Genomic DNA, 17,740 nt, shown 5'->3' with positions numbered 1-17,740 from the left:
CTCATGGACATAGTGATAATAAATTTCTATATGTTTCGAGTTAAGCTTATGCTAAACATATCGAAAAGTAATCAAATTTGATTAAGCATAACTCAGAAACTATTTGGTAAAATGCACTGAAACTTGGCAAAAGTATCTATCAGGTGCTTAATTAATTTTGTTGAAAGTCTCGTGATTACCTCGAATAGTGTCCATTTAGGTGATAACTACCTTAATTATATGAAACGTAACGTTGAAAACGTCGTGTAACAAAAGATGAAGAGATCGAGGCAGGCAATCCTACTTGCTACCCTCGTATTTTCGTAAGACCGCATCTTATTAGTGGGAGGAATCTTCACGGGAGTGTCAATATAGCTCGGATTATCATAATACCGTCCGTCAGTCCGTCACATACGCGCGTGTGACGTCTTACCACCCCCGTGATCACGACGCTAAGCTCTTTTCACCCCAAAGAAACTTTCATCGGATTCGCCAGATGCGTTTCGCGAGCATCACTCCCTCAAAGGCCACCGGTTCGATTAGGGTCGAGTTCTTTCAACTATTATTTGTCCTCTAGACGCCTTCTGTTTCCAGATCGCTCGAAAATCGTACAAAATACACTTGTTTTCATTGTTTCTCGAAGGAGATCAGACACAGATCGTTTAAATCGACGTATAAGAACCTGAATTTCGGTTGAGAGGAACGACGATTCGTGGAATTGACAGGATTATTGATACGTCAGTGTCAAAAGTTCAGCGAGTTTCTCTAAACGTTGAAACCTTCCCGAAATCGAGTTCATGTTAATAGTTGGCTACCCGTAGCGGGAAACTGAGAAAGGGGAAGGTGAATGGTACGTCAAGGGCGAGTATCGATGAGCGAGAAGCGCGTGAAAAACGGCACGGGCTTAAAACGGCTGTCTAAATAAGAAATCGAAGACGCGAGAGCCGTTCGCTCGAAATAGCCACGGCGGTCATCAATTTCCAGCGTGTCAGCGCCGAGCAAAAAGGGCGAGTCTCGGGAGAGAGACCTCGACTTCCGGCGAAGCGATCTTCCGCTCCCGAAGCGATAAGAAGAAAAACTCGCGGATGACGAATGGCGGGGGTGGCCGTGGACAAATTTCGCCCGGGGGTAGATAACGTCCAAAATCATTACGTCCCGCTGCAAATTGTTTGCCAGCCTGTTCTTCGTTCGGTGCATACGCACGTTCCACCGTTTCGATTCGGGAGAGGAAGGAATAGTGATTGATGGTGAACGGAAAAACATTCTCTCAAGTGTAGTATGAATTGAATTTAAGAGAACAGTGTTCCACTAAATGGTTGATTCATCTTCAAGCTTAAATTGCTCCTCACCTGTTGAGGTATTAAACTTCTCGTCAAATAAAGAGTGATTCCACTTTACGATCAAATGAAGGATAGCAGATTCTAAGTACGACGTCTGATCACATACACTCTGTTCTACTGTCGGCGGTGCCCCAGGGCCAGTACTTCCGTTGTCACGCCCAATTAATATTTCGATTTCCTAATTCCGATCGCACATGTCGATCAGACTGCCCGTAGCCTTTGTGGAATAATTTTTAATCCCTTCTGATAGGGTTAACGTTCGTTAGGTCCGATTGCTTCCAGCGATCTCCGGGGATCGCGTTTTCCCCGATGCATAATTAACCTCTTAGGCACTATGCGCCACTATAGTGGCTTTCGCGGGTATTTGTGTTGTACCGCGTTTTAAGACGTATCATACTGAATTGTATTATTAATTATTAGAATAAATTGTTAAAGTTAAAATGCGTGTATCATATATTTAAGAAAAATTATAATTTAATCATCAAACACTTGATTCCAATGTACTCGTGTAAAGAAAAGCATTATCCGTCACACATTGCAGTGTCATATCATTTACACGTAATTCGCGTTGAACTCCGCCGTACAGAGAAGCAGAAGCAGAGAAGCAAAATTTAGCCGTGCCTAAGAGGTTAAAGAGAACGAACAGTACTGGTCTATCTCTGTTCCTTAACATATCGAATACTTAAAAAAATGTTATGAACAATGATGTTTGAGAGTGTCTGAGTTCAGAGAGGAGTCAGTCGTCGCGCGGCGGGAATATTTTGCAAGTAATTCCGGCGGGCCATTCTCGAGTATTTGTCACGGGAGAAAAAAAAGTAGAAAAAAGGGGAAAGGGAGAGTGCGAGGTACGAAAAAAATCTTTCTCGTGGTTGGCCGTCGGATCCCACGACAACGAGGAAGGAATACAAAGGCCGATGGCTGCCGGCATGAGCGAGAGTTCTCCCGCTCGCTAATTTCCGGCCGACTCAGCCGAGCCACGAAAAAGATCATTAAAGTTCGCGTTAGCATCTGGTTGGCCGCGTGGTTCGTCGTCGGTGGAAAGCGGTGGAATAAGAATAGAAACCGTTGGCAGGGATGGCGGCGTAGGCGGGATGGGTAGTAAAGAGACGAGGCCGGTGAGACGTTTCGGCCCCGAGGCGGAACTTAATCCCCGGGGCCAGAGAAATTTTCTCTTTCCTCCGTCGTCGTCGCGAGATTCCCTTTCGCGTCTCCAGCCAAGCTACTTTCCCTGGGAATGCCCTTGGCGAGCGTCTGGGAAATTTCTCCGAGTTAAGCTGCACCGAGCTCTCCATTTTCGCCTACTCCAGGCCCTCTCAACAGGTTACCTGAGTTTCCACTGAAACTGCGTCCCTCGGCCTCTCCCCCCTTCCGTCTTTTACTAGAATGAGCCCGATGTTTCGTCTAGGGCCAGAGGGATTCGCCAGACGAGCCTTCTTTTCCCCATCGCGCATCTCCTAGAAGAGACCGGCGGCCGGTGAAGAGTCGTCGTCTTAACTCTAGCTGCGCCCTGTCTCGCCTTCCGAGGAGGCCAAACACTCCCCTCGGATTTTGGGATAGTGCTTCACCGAAAGTGTCGCAATGAAAGAATCTAAAATCTCCCAAGTCTCTTTTCCTACTCTTCAGAAACGTCTCGCAAGATCACAGTCTTTAGTACGATTCAGTCTTGTACACCACAAATTCTGAATTCGACGGTAGAGAGGGTCTGGGGTAATTGTACATTTCGTCGAGAAAAAAATTAAGCGATAATTGGAGCGGCACGGTTTTGTTTCACCCCTGAAAGCATTAAGGGGTCAAAGGTTCAACCCTCGGTCGAGTCCTCCTCCTTTTCTCAGCCTTTTCAAATCTCTTTACAACGAAAACACCGAATTAACGTTCCGCAAACGAACAAGATTCAGTGATTCAATCTGGACTTGACATAGTTTTGATGCAAACTCATCTGGATTGATCGATATACATAATTAGATATCCCATGGTTTAAAAAATATTTTTCATACACAAGACGCACCTATTTTCTTGTCGGTCTCGTTCTCCTCGGCCTCCTCGTCCTCCTCATCCTCCTCTTGCGAGGGCGTGCGGGAGGGCAGCATCGACTGTAGCAGCTTCTCGAATTCCTCGAGCTTGTCGCCGCTAGAATTTCGCCGATTCGGCAGTGTTCCCTCGCGCGTGCACGACTTCTCCGAGCCGCGGACGCTCCCCGCGCTACCCTCCGAATCCGACATCGCGAGCCGCTGGGACAGTTGCTGCGAGTCTCACGACACTCCTGGAAAACATCCACCCTGTACACGCGCCAGATACTTCGGAGTAGATCCAAGTTTGTTCTGTACACTCCTTTTATTTCCGACAGAACATTTTTAAGACAGCTGTTTCTCATCATTTTTCAATAACCATCTAAGAGAATCGTTTTGATTAAGATGCATTGACCGCGTCCACACGCTCCATCGACCAAGACTACTGTACGATGAATGACAACGCGTATCGAACGTAAAATAATTCCGAATAGGATCAGGCAAATTATGTTGCACGCAATCATTTTGGAGCCAGTTTCAGCGACGAGGAAAAGAGTTGACAAAACCGTCACGTCTTGAACGCTAACGCGGCAGCCGTGGAAAATTGAGTCATCCGCATTCATATCCGCGTCGGTTTACGAGCGAGCCGGTGCGGTACTTCCACCTCCAATATTCGGATATTATTCGAAGCTTGTGTGCACCGGAGGAGCTTCCTAATACCCGCGCAGCCGTCGCGTCGAGGAAAACCGGATCGTTCCATCTGCTGACGTCGGATCTCCCTTTCTTCGTTCGCGAATTTTCCTCCCGCGTCAGTCAGCCCCTCCGTCGAAAGGGAAACACTTTGACTACGACGTCCTCTTGTCGCGACGGCTCCCGGGAACAACCAGATCGAACGATCCCCTCGCTGATGGAACTTTGAAGTTCGACGGAGCTTATAAGATGGAGCAAAAGGAAGAATCCGTGTTGATAGTCCCTTGGCTTTTCTATTTCTATATACAGCCAACTATCTTCCGTCTGATTCATGATCGAGCGACGAATTATGAAACGACTTCGTGTTTGAAAAACTCCAATAATAATCGTAAACGTGTCTCTTGCACACTTAAACCGTCGATCGCTGTCATTTTCACGTGGCAATTAACGTCGAAGGCGCGGTCGTCGTCTGGACAAACAACCCCTAGCAACCGGGGCTGTCGCCTCGTGACGATGCTAACGGTTCTCTTTCCTTCACAAAACGTTTTCATCCGTCGAGAAAAGAAAATAGGAATCGTATCTATCGGTGATAAAAACAAACTCAAACCGAAACCCACCCCTGCTCTCTATCTCTCGCCACTTTTTCCCTCGTTTCACTCTGACCATTCCGTTTCTCATCACGTCGTTTACGTCCCATAAACCACGATGAAGAACCGCGAATAGAATTCAGTTTTCGTTAAATTTTCAATTCGGTCGATTCGTAATAATGTACACTTACTTCGATTCTGTCCCGTTTTCCAAAACGTTGTCTTGACACCCTATTCCCTGTAACGTTAACAACGGGGGGTAGTCTCACGTGGCGCCACTTACCAGCCCCTATTTTCGAAAACGTCTGATCTGGGACTTAGGAAATTGCAGGAGAAAAATAAAGTGTATCGTTACATACAATTTTTATTTATTATTTACCAAATCGTTCGACAGAGCTTAACAAATACGATAAGAAGATTCGTCAAGTGATTAAAATCTCCCTGATAGAATTCCACAGATTTCAAGAGAAGCATTTACGTACATACTTATGTAGTCGAGTACATATCCGCAAAGTTTCAGCGGGCCATGCATAATTCATAAACCGTCGAGGATGCTGTTCGGTTTTCTTCAAGTTTTTCGCCTGGCCTCTCGGAAGAGCGACACGCTCGAGATAACGCGGACGTCTCTCTTCCTGTCGTCTTCCATTCTTCCGTTCCCCTTACCGGTTCCTCTCCAGGGAATCTCTCGAGGCCGATTCCATCATCACGGTGCGTAATTTCGCGGTGGAATCGCATTATCGGTTGGGCTTCCCGATACAGAAGTAATAATTCATCCAGCGACGAGGGAACGCTAATTCTCAGTTGGGGTTCCATACATGGGACAATAGATCGTACAGATTAAAGGCTTTAAGAAAGTGCAGGAGGTTGCCACTTATTTTTCCTCCATTTTTAACGATTTACTGTAGAGTGGTGTTACATACTTCAATTTTCATTTCTAGGATAGTAGATGAAATAGACAAAATGATTTATTAATGCTAAGGTAAAGGAAGTAGTACTGGGACAAAACGAATTTTGGAACCAGTACTTGGACATAATAGATATGTATTTAATAATTTACTGTCCAAGTTTACAATCCCTTTTGAAACTTAATACGTACAAGTGGGACAAGACGGCAGTGGCTGTCCAGGTTTAGCCCCTCACTAATTAATCGCGCTGCAATACCTGGATAAATTCNCCATTCAAACGTATGATATATTTTTCACAATAAATGATTTAGTGTATTTTCATAACTTTTCAACCCTTTCTCTTAATCCAACTGTTTCTCAATTCGCTTAGAGGCGTCATAATAATATTGTCCCAGTTCTGATTCCATACTTGTCCTACTACACCACTCGTTCAGATTAAATGTGTCCTACTACTGCGGTTGACAGCAATTTTTTTTTAATGCGATTATTTTAATACATATATTACAAAAGAAGGTTTTTTTTTCTTAAATATGACTATGAGATCCCAGCTATCTGCTAAGATGATAAGTTTTCATGTACTATGCTTAAATTTCGTAGTAAAAAAACATTATAAAAAATTTATGTTCAAAAGTGTCCAGGTACTACCTCCTTTACCTTATATGGTTCCCCTCGTTGAACTTTTATTTTTGAGATAGCAAATGAAACAGACAAAATGATTAATTAGCAGAATAGCATATACTCTATTATTCCTGAAATCTGAGAACGAAACGAAAGCCGGATGGCCCAGTATCCAAAGAATTCTTCATCATCTGGAAATTGCTGGAGAGATTTATCACGGGCGTAGACAAACATGCAGCTAGCATCGGGGGGAAGGCGTCGATTACAGAAGGAATCCGAAGGCTGGCTCGCGGTAATTGGATTCTTTTCGAATCGCAACCAATTCATTAAGGGGTCTGTTTGCGCGGCGCGGTTCAAGGACCCTCGATCACCAATTCTCTCTCCTTCTCTGTTCCGAGAACGAGAGTGGAAATTTACACGTGCTTCTGGTCTGGTCGAGCAAACAGCCCTTTGTGTACACCCGGCCGGCAAACACGGATGTCATTAATTGCCATTAATTCGCCCGTCTTATGGAGAACACCCATTTCCATTTTACACAAACTTCTTCAGTCCTAAGACTTGGATGCTCAGTTTTCCGTTCCCAAAAATTCTAATTCGTTTTGAGAAAATTCTTCTGTAGAAATCGGACACATGGAACTTTTCTGCAGACGAGCTCGGAGATTTTGATTCGAAGGAAAACTGCGAGAAGAATGACAGTAGCCTTGGCCGATGTGCCAGCCATTACGACGAACTGACTCCCAACATTCCCTGAGAATAATAACAATAACAGTAACGCGAAATCGAGGCACGATATGAATATGTATCAGGTACATCTGTTGCCTCGTTGTAGACCTACGGTTATGAGACGAGCGAGGGTGCAACGATTCAATATCAGTTCCTTCGCCCAAGAGTCGCTGGCTAATTTCCAACCGTCTCACATTTTTGTTCAAACGTTCTCAGTTCGACGATACACGCTTTTTAATCAAGCAGTTTAGATGAATAATCGCGTAAAGGGTGCAAGCTCGTCTCTCACGGTTGCGTCTTCGAGGGTGGAAACGAGGGCATTCGCGCCTTCCCGGTATGCAAATACATTAGCCCGGTATAATTGTTATCAATTCGTCTTATTATAGAGGCAATAAAATTTCCTAAGCGGTTATCGGTTTCGTTTCGCGCGAGCTTGTGATTTAGAAGGTGTTCGCATTCGCGTAGGATTAATTTGCGATTTAAATTTAAATCACATCTTCTAAATTGACATAATTTTCTTGTTTTGCACGAGAGTACGCATCGTCGGGTAATTCAAACGGTTTGTCTGATAAAGAATTATCTGTTTAAACGTACAGCGAGGGACCGGACGCCGCGGAAAGATCTTATCTGGACTGGGGCTGGGCTCCGGCCTTTCAGCAACAAATTAAGGATTTTAAGCCGAAAGTAATTAGTCTCGGCGAGCAAGGTGTCACTCCGTGAAAACGAGGAGATGGCGAGTCAGCCTTCATTGTTCTCGCCATAATCCCCGGAGAGAACGTTCATAAGTTCCTCCTTCTCTTACTCTGCCTCGAAGAAAGCGAAAAGGATGATTTCGCTTTCCGGCCAGATTAATTGTTCCATCGACCGTCTCTCTTTTTTTCCACATACTTTCCAGGCAACGAGACGACTCACGAAACTAAATAATCGTCGACAGAGATCAGGACGGGCGAAATCATTTTAAAAAATTAGCTTCACCCAATTGTTTCTTAATTACCGCGTAACTCGAAAACGAATTACGATCCTGAATTCTCATTCACTTTTCCTCCGACGCGATAATCTTATTTAGTGTTTCACTCGGCCAAATGGATTATTCCGGGCAATCCTGAAAGCCTCCCGGCTCGAAAATCGTGGATCCTCTTTAGTTCCCAGCACAGTTAGTTAATTAAACGGCGAAGGGGAGTGGGTGTAAACGGCTGAGATAGAGAGAGGAAAAGCTGGCCAGACAGCTTGGCATTTGTATCCCGATCGTGGCCGACACGCAACCCCTTCCTTTCGCCCCGAACCGCTGCGATTGCGTCGGGACGGCGGCGCGCCGCGCCGATTGTTTGATTTGCTTTATTTGCAATTTCGACTCATTCCGAATTATCCCTAAACGTATTTCGACCATTCACCGGAATAATAACTGCTAATTGAGGGGTTCGGCACGGACCACCCTCGATTTTATGATTTCCAACGGCAGAAGGATCGAGCAAATATCCACCCTGGCGTTCCTCGTGTCTGATTCTTTTATCAGTTAACAACTGATTTTTTATAAGTCGCATCAACCACTCGATCGAACGAACAGAATAGAAAGTGTCGAGAGTATACCCCGGCGCGTTTCGACCCCTAAATTTTTCATACGGCACGCGCATGAAAATGCATCGGAACGAAAGTCGATGAGCGGAGAGGGAATGGAAAAAGGAAGTAGGAGGGTCTCGAAAATAAGCGGCTGGTTTTTTCGAGGGGGCGTTTATAAGCCGGTTTTTTTGTAGTGCAAATGAATAGGTCCGACCCTCGTACGCCGCGAGTCGAGGGCTATGTCCGAAACTTTTGCAATTTTGCCCCGGTGCATTCATTTCCCTGAAAAATTTCAGCCGTCTGCGCACATGCGATCGCAAAGCCGTTCTCTCCTCTGACAACTAGCCCATTTGCATCACAAGTTTCACGTAATAATTGATAATTCGACGTTCGATTCATATATATTAACTGAATAAAAACCGTATGCCGCGATGAAAGCTCGATGAACGTTCTGAACTGATCTTATCGATCAGGATAATCCCGATAGCAGGAAGACAGAGTCAGGGAGGCAGCGAGAATCCTCCCGCGTCGACGAGCTGCGAATCTATTTGGCTTATCTTTTAAACGGGACACCGCGATCGGATAAAGCGAGGACGCCTCATCCATATCAATGCGCGAGGAACTTTGAAAAAAAGAGCGAGTCCCTAGGAACCGATCACGTACTCGATCCCCCGGGTTTCGACCCTTTCGCCTCCGGGAGACTTTTCGTTTACTCTTCATTTCAATTAACCACCTTTCCTTTTCTCCTCGCCGTGACTTCAAGGGCGGGAAATGAGAAACTGCCATTGTCAGATCGCTGATGCAGCACTTTTTATTTAAACTTATTGAGTACACTGACAATGAGTGAAAACAGCAACGTGAAAAAAACATTTTAACGATAAAGCGACGCGTACGCGTTCGAGACGAGATCCGTTAATCGTTTCAATCGAAAATATTTCGAAACCATTCTCGAACAAACAGATAGATTCTATATTGTTAATATGCTATGAAAACAATTAGGGGACCGAGATCCAAGTAGAAAATTACTTTCGACGCGAATTTTAAATTATATAATATCTGTGGGTGGCAGGTATATTCGATCTCCTAACTATCTTCAATATAAACGACACGCATATCCCTGATACAATTAGGCACATGATTTTAATTGACTGGCTTGATTATGCTGCGTTATTGCGATGGAAGTTGAATCAGTGGAAGTATTAGAAAACGCGATCCTATTCTACGCCAAGTGTACAGAGGAAGCACGAGTTCTTCGGGAAAACAGAAACTCGTTTACAAAGCGACTATGTAAAAATTCTTACCTACAAAAATTTCATAAATCTTGAGGCGTACAGTTAACAAACAATTGATAAGAGGCAATTTGTAATATATACACAAGAACTCTTCAAACAAGTGTTTTCCACGATTAGATATATCTCTTCTCAAAAATATAGAAAACATTCATACAATTTGCAAATAATAAATATATATCTTTCTCTTGTACTATTACACTGGTCTTTAAGGCACTAGGTTTGTCTGATCATCAGTTAATTAAACGATTCTTTCGATGATTATGCAAAGTGAAGCCGTTCTACGCTTCTTGGAACACGAAAATTTGCGCGGACGTATTTTCCTAATGTTATTAATTTTAATCTGGCAGTAACCGTATCGAAAATTCGTACAGACGTCGAATTTAAATCTCTTTAGACAATTAACAATCGTAATTTGTTTAAACTTGGCAGGATCAACGAGTGATATTCGTGGTTTCCAAGTATACATAACTCTGCATAAAACGGTGTAACAATATTGATCGATTTCTATACAATGTAAAAAATGTTAAATACACTTTCAGGGGGCTTGTGTGTGGACTTTCGAAACCGAGTTTGTCGTATGTACACGTTTTGTAACCCGTAAATACTCTACGTTTAGGAACTACGAGATAAACTAATAATATCATTGTGCACTTGAAACTCCCCGCGTAAACTCACCTCACCGACAATACTCTGACAAACGACCATAGGCATTTCAATTGAAATTAAATATCTGAATGATTTTGTTAACGTAGCCACGTCCTACGAACATTTTACCCTGCATGAATTCGACCACGATGTAAATTCGTCCCGATCACTATAATGGACAACTCTCTCGGTGCTTCAATATAGCCTGCCATATCCTCAACTCGATTCCACCTCTGTAACGGAATTTGAAGTTTATTTGATAATTACCTACGTAATGGACAGGAAAATTTTATATTTACCTGAGATTAAGTCTGCGAATATCGTCGCGTGTAACGTGGTTCAATACATCTTCTAATGTATATTGCTCATATACGAACTATAACAATCAATTCAACAATGTATGCAATGTTCATTTCATTAAAAAAAAAAAAAAAAAAAAAAAAAAACAGGTCAATGTCTCAATCTTACCCTTTCTATCGTCATTTCATCTATCTGAACCGTATACTTCAGCCAATCAACCAGAGCTTGATCGATACACGAAGTTGTACTCGAAGGGGTGTCAGTGACTATCAACGAAACCTGTTGCGACGGTGTATTTCCAAGTACCGTCGAATTGTATCCCGATTCTTGTCTCATAGTACGTCTGTTTATATTCTCGCAAAGCCTGGTCAGGGTGCTGACCTGCGCTCTTTGCTCCTCGAGAACCTGTTGTAACAGGGCTTGATACGACCTTTGATTCTCGATCAACTCTTGAAGCAGTTTCATGTTTTCCATTTTAAATTCTCCCATCTGATCCCGGTACTCTTTCCAGTATTTGTTATCTAAAGAATCGCCGGTTTTCTGCGATTTCACGGAATTGACGGAGTTCGACACACCGGACGTGGACCCCTCCTCCGGACCCTGGCCACCGGTTTGCATGCGATCTTGACCAAGTAAATTGGCACCGAGTTCTGAAAACGAGAAGTCAACAACCTGTTAGCACTCAGGAAAAGCAGTTGCTTCACTGAATCGAGATTCATAAGAGAGATCTCTTTATTACTGATGACGACTTTCTTTGAGATATTTTTAGAGTTGACACACGTCTCTTGTAATCTGAACATCGTCATGCTAGAATTACGTCTATTTCGTAAGACGATTATGAAGAAAATTCATTACCCGGAGAGAGGACAGTGATAGCGGTCTGAACCGCGTTTCTCACTAAATTGTCCAGCGCGAACATCCAATGAGGCTTGATACTGTGCATTCGTAGAACCTCGTTTACCGCCGTTTGAAACAGACAAATAGCCACATTGAGGTGATTAATCGCGGTGGAATCAAAGTCTAGTTCCTCCTTCAGAGTTCTGATGGCCGTCACGATTACTTCCTGATTTTGCTCCGCGATGTAGTCTCTCAATGCGCGCATTAATAATACTAAATGATTCTGAGAACAAGAAGTCCGCGTTAATTAAAATGATATTCGCACCAGCGTAAACAACAATAATTACCATCTTCAGAACGGTTTGTCCCTCTGCTTGATGTATGCTTCTCATCCATACTTCGCATATCTTCGCCTCGTCCTGAGTGAGGACTCTCGTTAACGTCATTCTTCTTTGACTATCTTTCTTCAATAGATAGAAACCTTCTTGTTCCTCGCCAGTCTTTTGGCCGGGTTGACCTGTCGGGATTATAAAAGATACATCGAGATCCAAATCTCTAAACGCCTCAGCAAATTAATTACGATCATTCACCTCCTAATTCAACCTCCGGCGACAACAAGCCGCCGGAGGAACTCCTTCTAGTCATCGAAGCTCCCGCTGTATCGGACTCGCTGGTTTCTATGGACGGTGTATTTCCTATCGTACTAAAAATACAACATCGCACTTTTCACATACTGTTCGGACTCGCATCTTCAAGTTTTACGAAAATTTTGTGTTATACACGTGTCACAAGGGCAAGAATGTTTCCTGATACTCTAGATTGAAATAAACCTGAATACATAGGGCAGTCGCTAACGTTACACAAACGAGTATACGATCACGAGAATTATCTTACGTGTTTGAGATCGAAAAGCGTACGAAGTGTGTTATATAAGTCAAGTTTTTGATCAATTGTTTAGTGAGCGTCGGTTCGTATTATCACTGGATCGAAGTCGATTAGAGATCTCGCCTTTTCCTTCTCGCTGAATTATGATCAATTATATGCATTACGATTACGTACAGGAAGCTCCATTGCCCACATGAATGTTTAGGAACACAAGGATTTGCAGATATTAATAAATTAATCAAGTTAATCACGGTTAATTTCTTAATTGTAACAGACTGTGCTGCGTCTAATTTTATTTGATAATACGTATTATTTGTTATAATTCTTTTACGGACGGCTTTAACCATGTTTTATAACGTTAGTACCATACCTGTTAAAAGAAAGGGTTGCAGCGGGCATTCTGATGGGAGACAGTAGGTGTGCTGGACTGCGCTCCCTTAGCGGGCTAGACTTTGTCAACCCTCCGCTGCACGTAACACTTGTTTGATTATATTGACAATAAAAAATTTATTGGGAAATTAAAGAAAAATGTATAAAAAATATTAGAAATACATTGCGTGCAATGTATTCAGATTTATTACACGAGAAAATATGCTACCGACTACGCGTGCTGTCTCACCGATGTACGTTTGTTTGCGTAGAATAGTGTAATGTATTACGACACAACGAACAAAGATGCGAAATCGCTTGTAGCAACGAGACGACGAAGTTGAGGTTCATCAATGAAATGGAACGACATGACAATAATTATAAAACGTGTACGTTACCTATCGTCCGACTGCGAAGTATGAATCGGCGAAGCCGAAACGATATGATTGTTATTCGTTTTGTCCGATTTCCCCAGACGTTCGATCCTGTCAGCGGGTACCGAAATGCTTCTACTGAAATCCGGCGGTGCCACCAATCGACTACTTTTCTTCTTCCTGCGCACATCAAAGACTACTGTTCTATCTGTTGGTTTACATAACAATCCAATTTATAAGTATCGCATACTCGTTTAAAAATGGATCCTCCAATAGTTCCGCCGCGGTTGCTCTTATGTCCGGGTTTGGCTCGAAACAGCGCAGTATAAAATTCTTTGCTCTCTCCGATAATTCCGATGGAATTTCCGGATGTATTTTGTAATATCCAACCTGTAGAAAAACGATCATTTTATATGTATCTAATTTTATCATTCTGAATTAACGGCTTACCTTGAAAACTGCAGCTTGAGGTGAGCCTAATTCGATGAACGGTGGTTTGCCAGTTGCCATTTCAACGATTGTGCAACCAAGAGACCAGATATCTGCCTATATCGAAAATCATATCATTATTCTTTTATTATATGTAAAATGATAACGTATCACTTACGGGCGCTCCATATCCACGTTGTCCCTTGTCGATAACTTCCGGTGCCATGTATTGCAATGTTCCCGTAAACGTTTCGGTGCTCGGGCACAAACCAGCCAGTCGTTTCGACATGCCGAAGTCTGAGATTTTTACAACGCCGCTGTACGTATTCACTAAAACATTATCACCTGCAAAATAGACAGCATTGCAATGCGTTATATACCAGTATAATAAAGCTTATATTACCTTTGATATCTCGATGAACAATTTTTTGATCGTGGAGGTATTTGAGACCTTCTAAGATCTGTTTAGTATAATACGCGATCGTGGATTCGTTTTCTTTCAAAGGGCCCCACTTCGACCTTAACAAAGCAGAAAGACTACCTAAAAAAAAAAACCAATACGAGATCAGTGACTGTATACTGTTCCTCGTACTGTCTAATGTTCCTCGTTTACCTCCAGGTACTTGTTCCATAAAAATTTTGAAATATCCATCCTCGCTCACGGAACCCAAATACTGCACGATGTTTCTGTGCCTCAACTGACTGTGCAATTTAATTTCTTCGTGTAGAGGTTGTACGTCCCCTAGATTTCGCTCGCGGATCTCCTTCACGGCAATTCTAACTTGTGTGTTCAAGTCTCGAGCAGCAAAGACGACACCGTATGTTCCTTTGCCAAGCATTATTCGCTTGTTTTGATCGTCCAGCTCGTATTCGAACTGTCGAGCGGTAGGTGTCAACGCATTGCAGATAAAGATGATTAAATAATTGAGAATCATTCACACACACCTTCATTCTGTCGTCGGTCATGTACGCGTCCAAATCGGCAACCATACCCTCCTCATCTCTCGTCATCTCCAGAATCAGATCGTAAAACCTTTGTCTGCATTGAACGGACGGGAAATACATTTGGAAATCGTCCGAGTTCTGATGGACGTATAAAAAGAGGCAGCGTTCGTCTCTTTTGTACAGACTCACGCTGCGTATCATGTTCGCGGTGAACAACCAATCGTGAACCTGTTTGCAACTGCTCTTCATATAGTCCAGGCACAAGTTCCATATTTGCACCGATTTCTCCTCCGCTCCTAGATTAACGTTTACGTAGCTTGGCATCAAGATCTTCGTCGGCTCCAACACTAATAGCTGGAATAGAGAGATCGGTGACCGATTTATTCTTCTTCTTTTCTCTTTACTACGGTGTATCGTAATAAAGTCTATGATTCAGTTAAAGTCAGTCTAAGAACCTGCACTATGGGCAGTTTTATATATTGTTCTTACTTTGACCCAAAACGTACAGAAGTAAGCTGGATTGGTAACACAATATTATAAGCCATAGTCTCCCGAATTGGAAACCGGATCCTTTGTAGAACGATTCCATTTATCAACTTACTGGAAACCGTATACTATCTCCAACTTCCGATTTCGTAGCTTCGACAAAGTAGTCCATCCAAAAACTAAATATTTGCTCCTCTGGCGAAACCTCGGCTTCCTCATTCTTTTTACGAAACCTATTTATCAGCGATATGTTGCCTATTGTCGATTTCAGGTACCTGTTCAATGAACGATCTAATTGATATCTACATATATTTTTCTCCAAGTTGCTTCACGCTTTAATAATCATTGACACATACCAGTTTGGTGGCTTCAGCTTGAACATACACTCGGCCGCTTGAATAGCCTTCGAATAGTCCGCAGCAAGTACGCTGATCTCAAAGAACGTGGCGACGTCCCAGTAATCCTTCAAGCTAGACAAGCTACCTTTCTTCCCGATCAAATTGTTCAACACCATGCCTATATGTTGCAATTCCTCGCTCTTTGAAAACTCGTTTCCTGCTATCACCAGTAACGTTGCCAAGTTTATTCCAGCGTACTCATTCGGTTGAACCTGAATAAGCAAATTCCAAATGAGTACATCCCGGAATTCGATCTCCTTCCGCGAACAAAACGATCACGTACTTCGAAACCTTTCCTGTACCAATGAATCGCGTTTTTCAAACTCTCTTCATCGGTATGCCTGCTCTCTACGAATTTATCTTTATATATTCTCCCGCAAAGGCACAACATATCAGGGACATGATTCTCTTTCTTCTCCAATGCCTTTTCTATAACTTTCAACGCCCTTTCTCTATCACCCTCTTTATTTCGTCGATTCAAAGCGAACGCGTATAAATACCGAATGGCCGGTGTGTTGATGTAATTCTTGTGAGTCGGTATCGTTCTCAGATCACCGACTAACTGCACCATCGCATCGTAATCCTAGATATTAATTTATCATGTAAACGTCGTTAGAAATACGTCTGATCGATACGATACCTGTATCTCGCGGAACGAGATGAGCACGTTTAGAACGACTTCCCCGGATAAAACGTTCGGGTCGTCTAATCGCTTCCGCATGTTGTTCAAAGCTTTCGAAAGTTCTTCACCCGAGTAGGTCTCACGAGCCTTCCGTAAATCCGCCAGGAACTTCTCTTTCATATGTGCTCTAGAAAAGTCGTCGAATTTCGTGTATCAAGACGGTTCATTGGCGAGTTCAAGCGCATTATATACTTTTTAGTATGATCTCTATAAATCAATCTCAAATGTGGAACGATAAGATAAGGAGATAACAGTTTCTTGACAATGATATAAGTCAAAGAAACAATGTTTCTATTTCTTATCTCTAAAAATGCACACAATAACAAAGGAACGAAAGGTCAAAACATACTTGGATTGTACTTCGACGTCTTGAAACAATTTCTTAAGCTTTATCGTAAGGTGCTGCTTCGGATCTATCGCCTCCTCCCCGGTAATTCTGCTCGTGGCTGGATTTGTCGCTACGCACGAACCACATTCCACCAGACGATACGAGACAAATGTATAGTTGCCGCATGATAACTGCACATTATAGTTTTAACGATAATGATTTATTCACGTGAGACACAAGTTACACGTTGACGCAATACGATTCTACCTTGATTCTGATCGTTGTTTCCGTGTCCACATCATTGTGTAACAGAATATTCTCTTTCATACCGAAACTTTCCCTAACACCGAGGTGATAGAACAGAGCAGACTGTTGCAATTGTACGCTCAAATCTACAACAGCTACATCCGCGTTATAGAATGTATCCAATACATTTGTCTCTCCAAAATCCAGCTTTTCAAACTGGAAAATCACAATTCTAAAGAATCGTACCTAAGAGACTAAAAGTACAGCTTGTTCGTAGAATTTCTACCTGAATATGATGCATGTTAGCATTGACTAAGTTACATGCTTGTCTGACTTCTTCCAAAGCCCGTTTCCTCTGAGCTAAATGTTCCGATTGTTGCAGGTCCAAAACACAAGCCACGTCCATTCTGGGTCTTCCAGAAACTGTAGTATGGCCAGAAATATCACTGTGTGTACCAACACTGTCTGTACTAGATATACCTTCTACAACAGTTGACTGAGCAGCTGAAAATTATCAGCAGTAAGTAACAGTCACAAATCCTGGTTCAACGAATTATAACTAATATATTTGTACCAGACATATCAACTGTATCCCCACAAACAGAAGGCATGTTGCACGACTCTTGGATACAGGCAGATACCTTTACAAATCTTCAGAACCTTCAAAGATCATAAATCACCTGTATAATGAAGCAAGTGTTAAATTCAGCATTCTTTAAATACAGATTTAATAACTATCAGTAAGTACGGTCCTGTAACTTTCAGAGGCACGCGGAATCTTAAGAAAGTTGCAGAACTGGTACAAGTTCCAAGTGAAATTTCAAATGATTACCATAAGAAAACATCGTCGCCCGCATCGAACGTACAACGGGAAATGTACAAACAAAATGTAAAAGAATCACGAACGGACAGTCGGACAGCGACATTGGCACCAGTTAACGCATATTAAACGCACAGTGCACGCACGAACGCCAGCAGACGATTCTCGCGTTTCGATCGGATTACATTAAACGAAACTTCACTGGGAGCATTATTAGAAACAACCGTCCGTTTCTTCTAGAACACACAAATCCGTAGTCGAGGTCGTGCCGCACGACGACGCATACCAAGAATTTTCTT

The 17,740-nt window shown here is 42.8% G+C and overlaps 2 protein-coding genes across 7 annotated transcripts in view; both read right to left on the bottom strand.

Annotated features, from left to right (window-relative positions):
- Dhc93AB (Dynein heavy chain at 93AB) overlaps window positions 1–3,338 on the bottom strand; it is a 26,211-nt gene extending 22,873 nt beyond the window's left edge. For all 3 annotated transcript variants that reach the window (XM_026818225.1, XM_026818226.1, XM_026818227.1), the window contains exon 1: window positions 3,325–3,338. The gene's annotated coding sequence lies outside the window, so the exon portion shown is untranslated. The remainder of the gene's footprint in view (window positions 1–3,324) is intronic.
- Window positions 3,339–9,190: 5,852 nt separating this feature from the next.
- Window positions 9,191–17,691, bottom strand: Ask1 (apoptotic signal-regulating kinase 1). 4 transcript variants are annotated; one of them, XM_018034191.2, is made up of 23 exons: window positions 17,454–17,689; window positions 17,196–17,301; window positions 16,908–17,125; window positions 16,643–16,837; window positions 16,397–16,566; window positions 16,006–16,174; window positions 15,649–15,948; window positions 15,324–15,577; window positions 15,083–15,242; window positions 14,482–14,835; window positions 14,150–14,411; window positions 13,940–14,077; window positions 13,715–13,881; window positions 13,558–13,653; window positions 13,358–13,497; window positions 13,132–13,287; window positions 12,735–12,830; window positions 12,070–12,182; window positions 11,827–11,996; window positions 11,498–11,762; window positions 10,811–11,292; window positions 10,642–10,718; window positions 9,191–10,575 (listed from the first exon to the last, which is right to left on the bottom strand). In XM_018034191.2, the coding sequence occupies exons 2-23, from the start codon at window positions 17,230–17,232 to the stop codon at window positions 10,512–10,514; spliced, it is 4,083 nt and encodes a 1,360-aa protein (XP_017889680.1). In that variant the 5' UTR covers window positions 17,233–17,301; window positions 17,454–17,689; the 3' UTR covers window positions 9,191–10,511. The 4 variants fall into 4 exon arrangements, with proteins under 4 accessions (XP_017889680.1, XP_026674125.1, XP_017889681.1 ...); XM_026818324.1 differs by having other exon boundaries at window positions 13,940–14,411; window positions 17,454–17,690; XM_018034192.2 differs by lacking the exon at window positions 12,735–12,830 and having other exon boundaries at window positions 17,454–17,690.
- Between the last annotated feature and the right edge of the window lie 49 nt (window positions 17,692–17,740).

Source organism: Ceratina calcarata, unplaced genomic scaffold (genome assembly GCF_001652005.2).
Source record: "Ceratina calcarata isolate Rehan_Ccalc_2016 unplaced genomic scaffold, ASM165200v1 scaffold78.2, whole genome shotgun sequence".
In the NCBI taxonomy this organism is placed as follows: Eukaryota; Metazoa; Arthropoda; class Insecta; order Hymenoptera; family Apidae; genus Ceratina; species Ceratina calcarata.
This window is presented reverse-complemented; position numbering and strand designations above follow the sequence as displayed.

Excerpts from the sequence above, each read along its gene's own strand:
- Ask1 (XM_026818324.1), bottom strand. The coding sequence starts at position 17,232 with ATGCCTTCTGTTTGTGGGGATACAGTTGATATGTCTG. Across the intron at positions 15,578-15,648 it reads GGTACAGGAAAGGTTTCGAA|GTTCAACCGAATGAGTACGC; the intron begins GTACGTGATCGT and ends TTGCTTATTCAG. Across the intron at positions 13,882-13,939 it reads TGTTCATCGAGATATCAAAG|GTGATAATGTTTTAGTGAAT; the intron begins GTAATATAAGCT and ends TCTATTTTGCAG.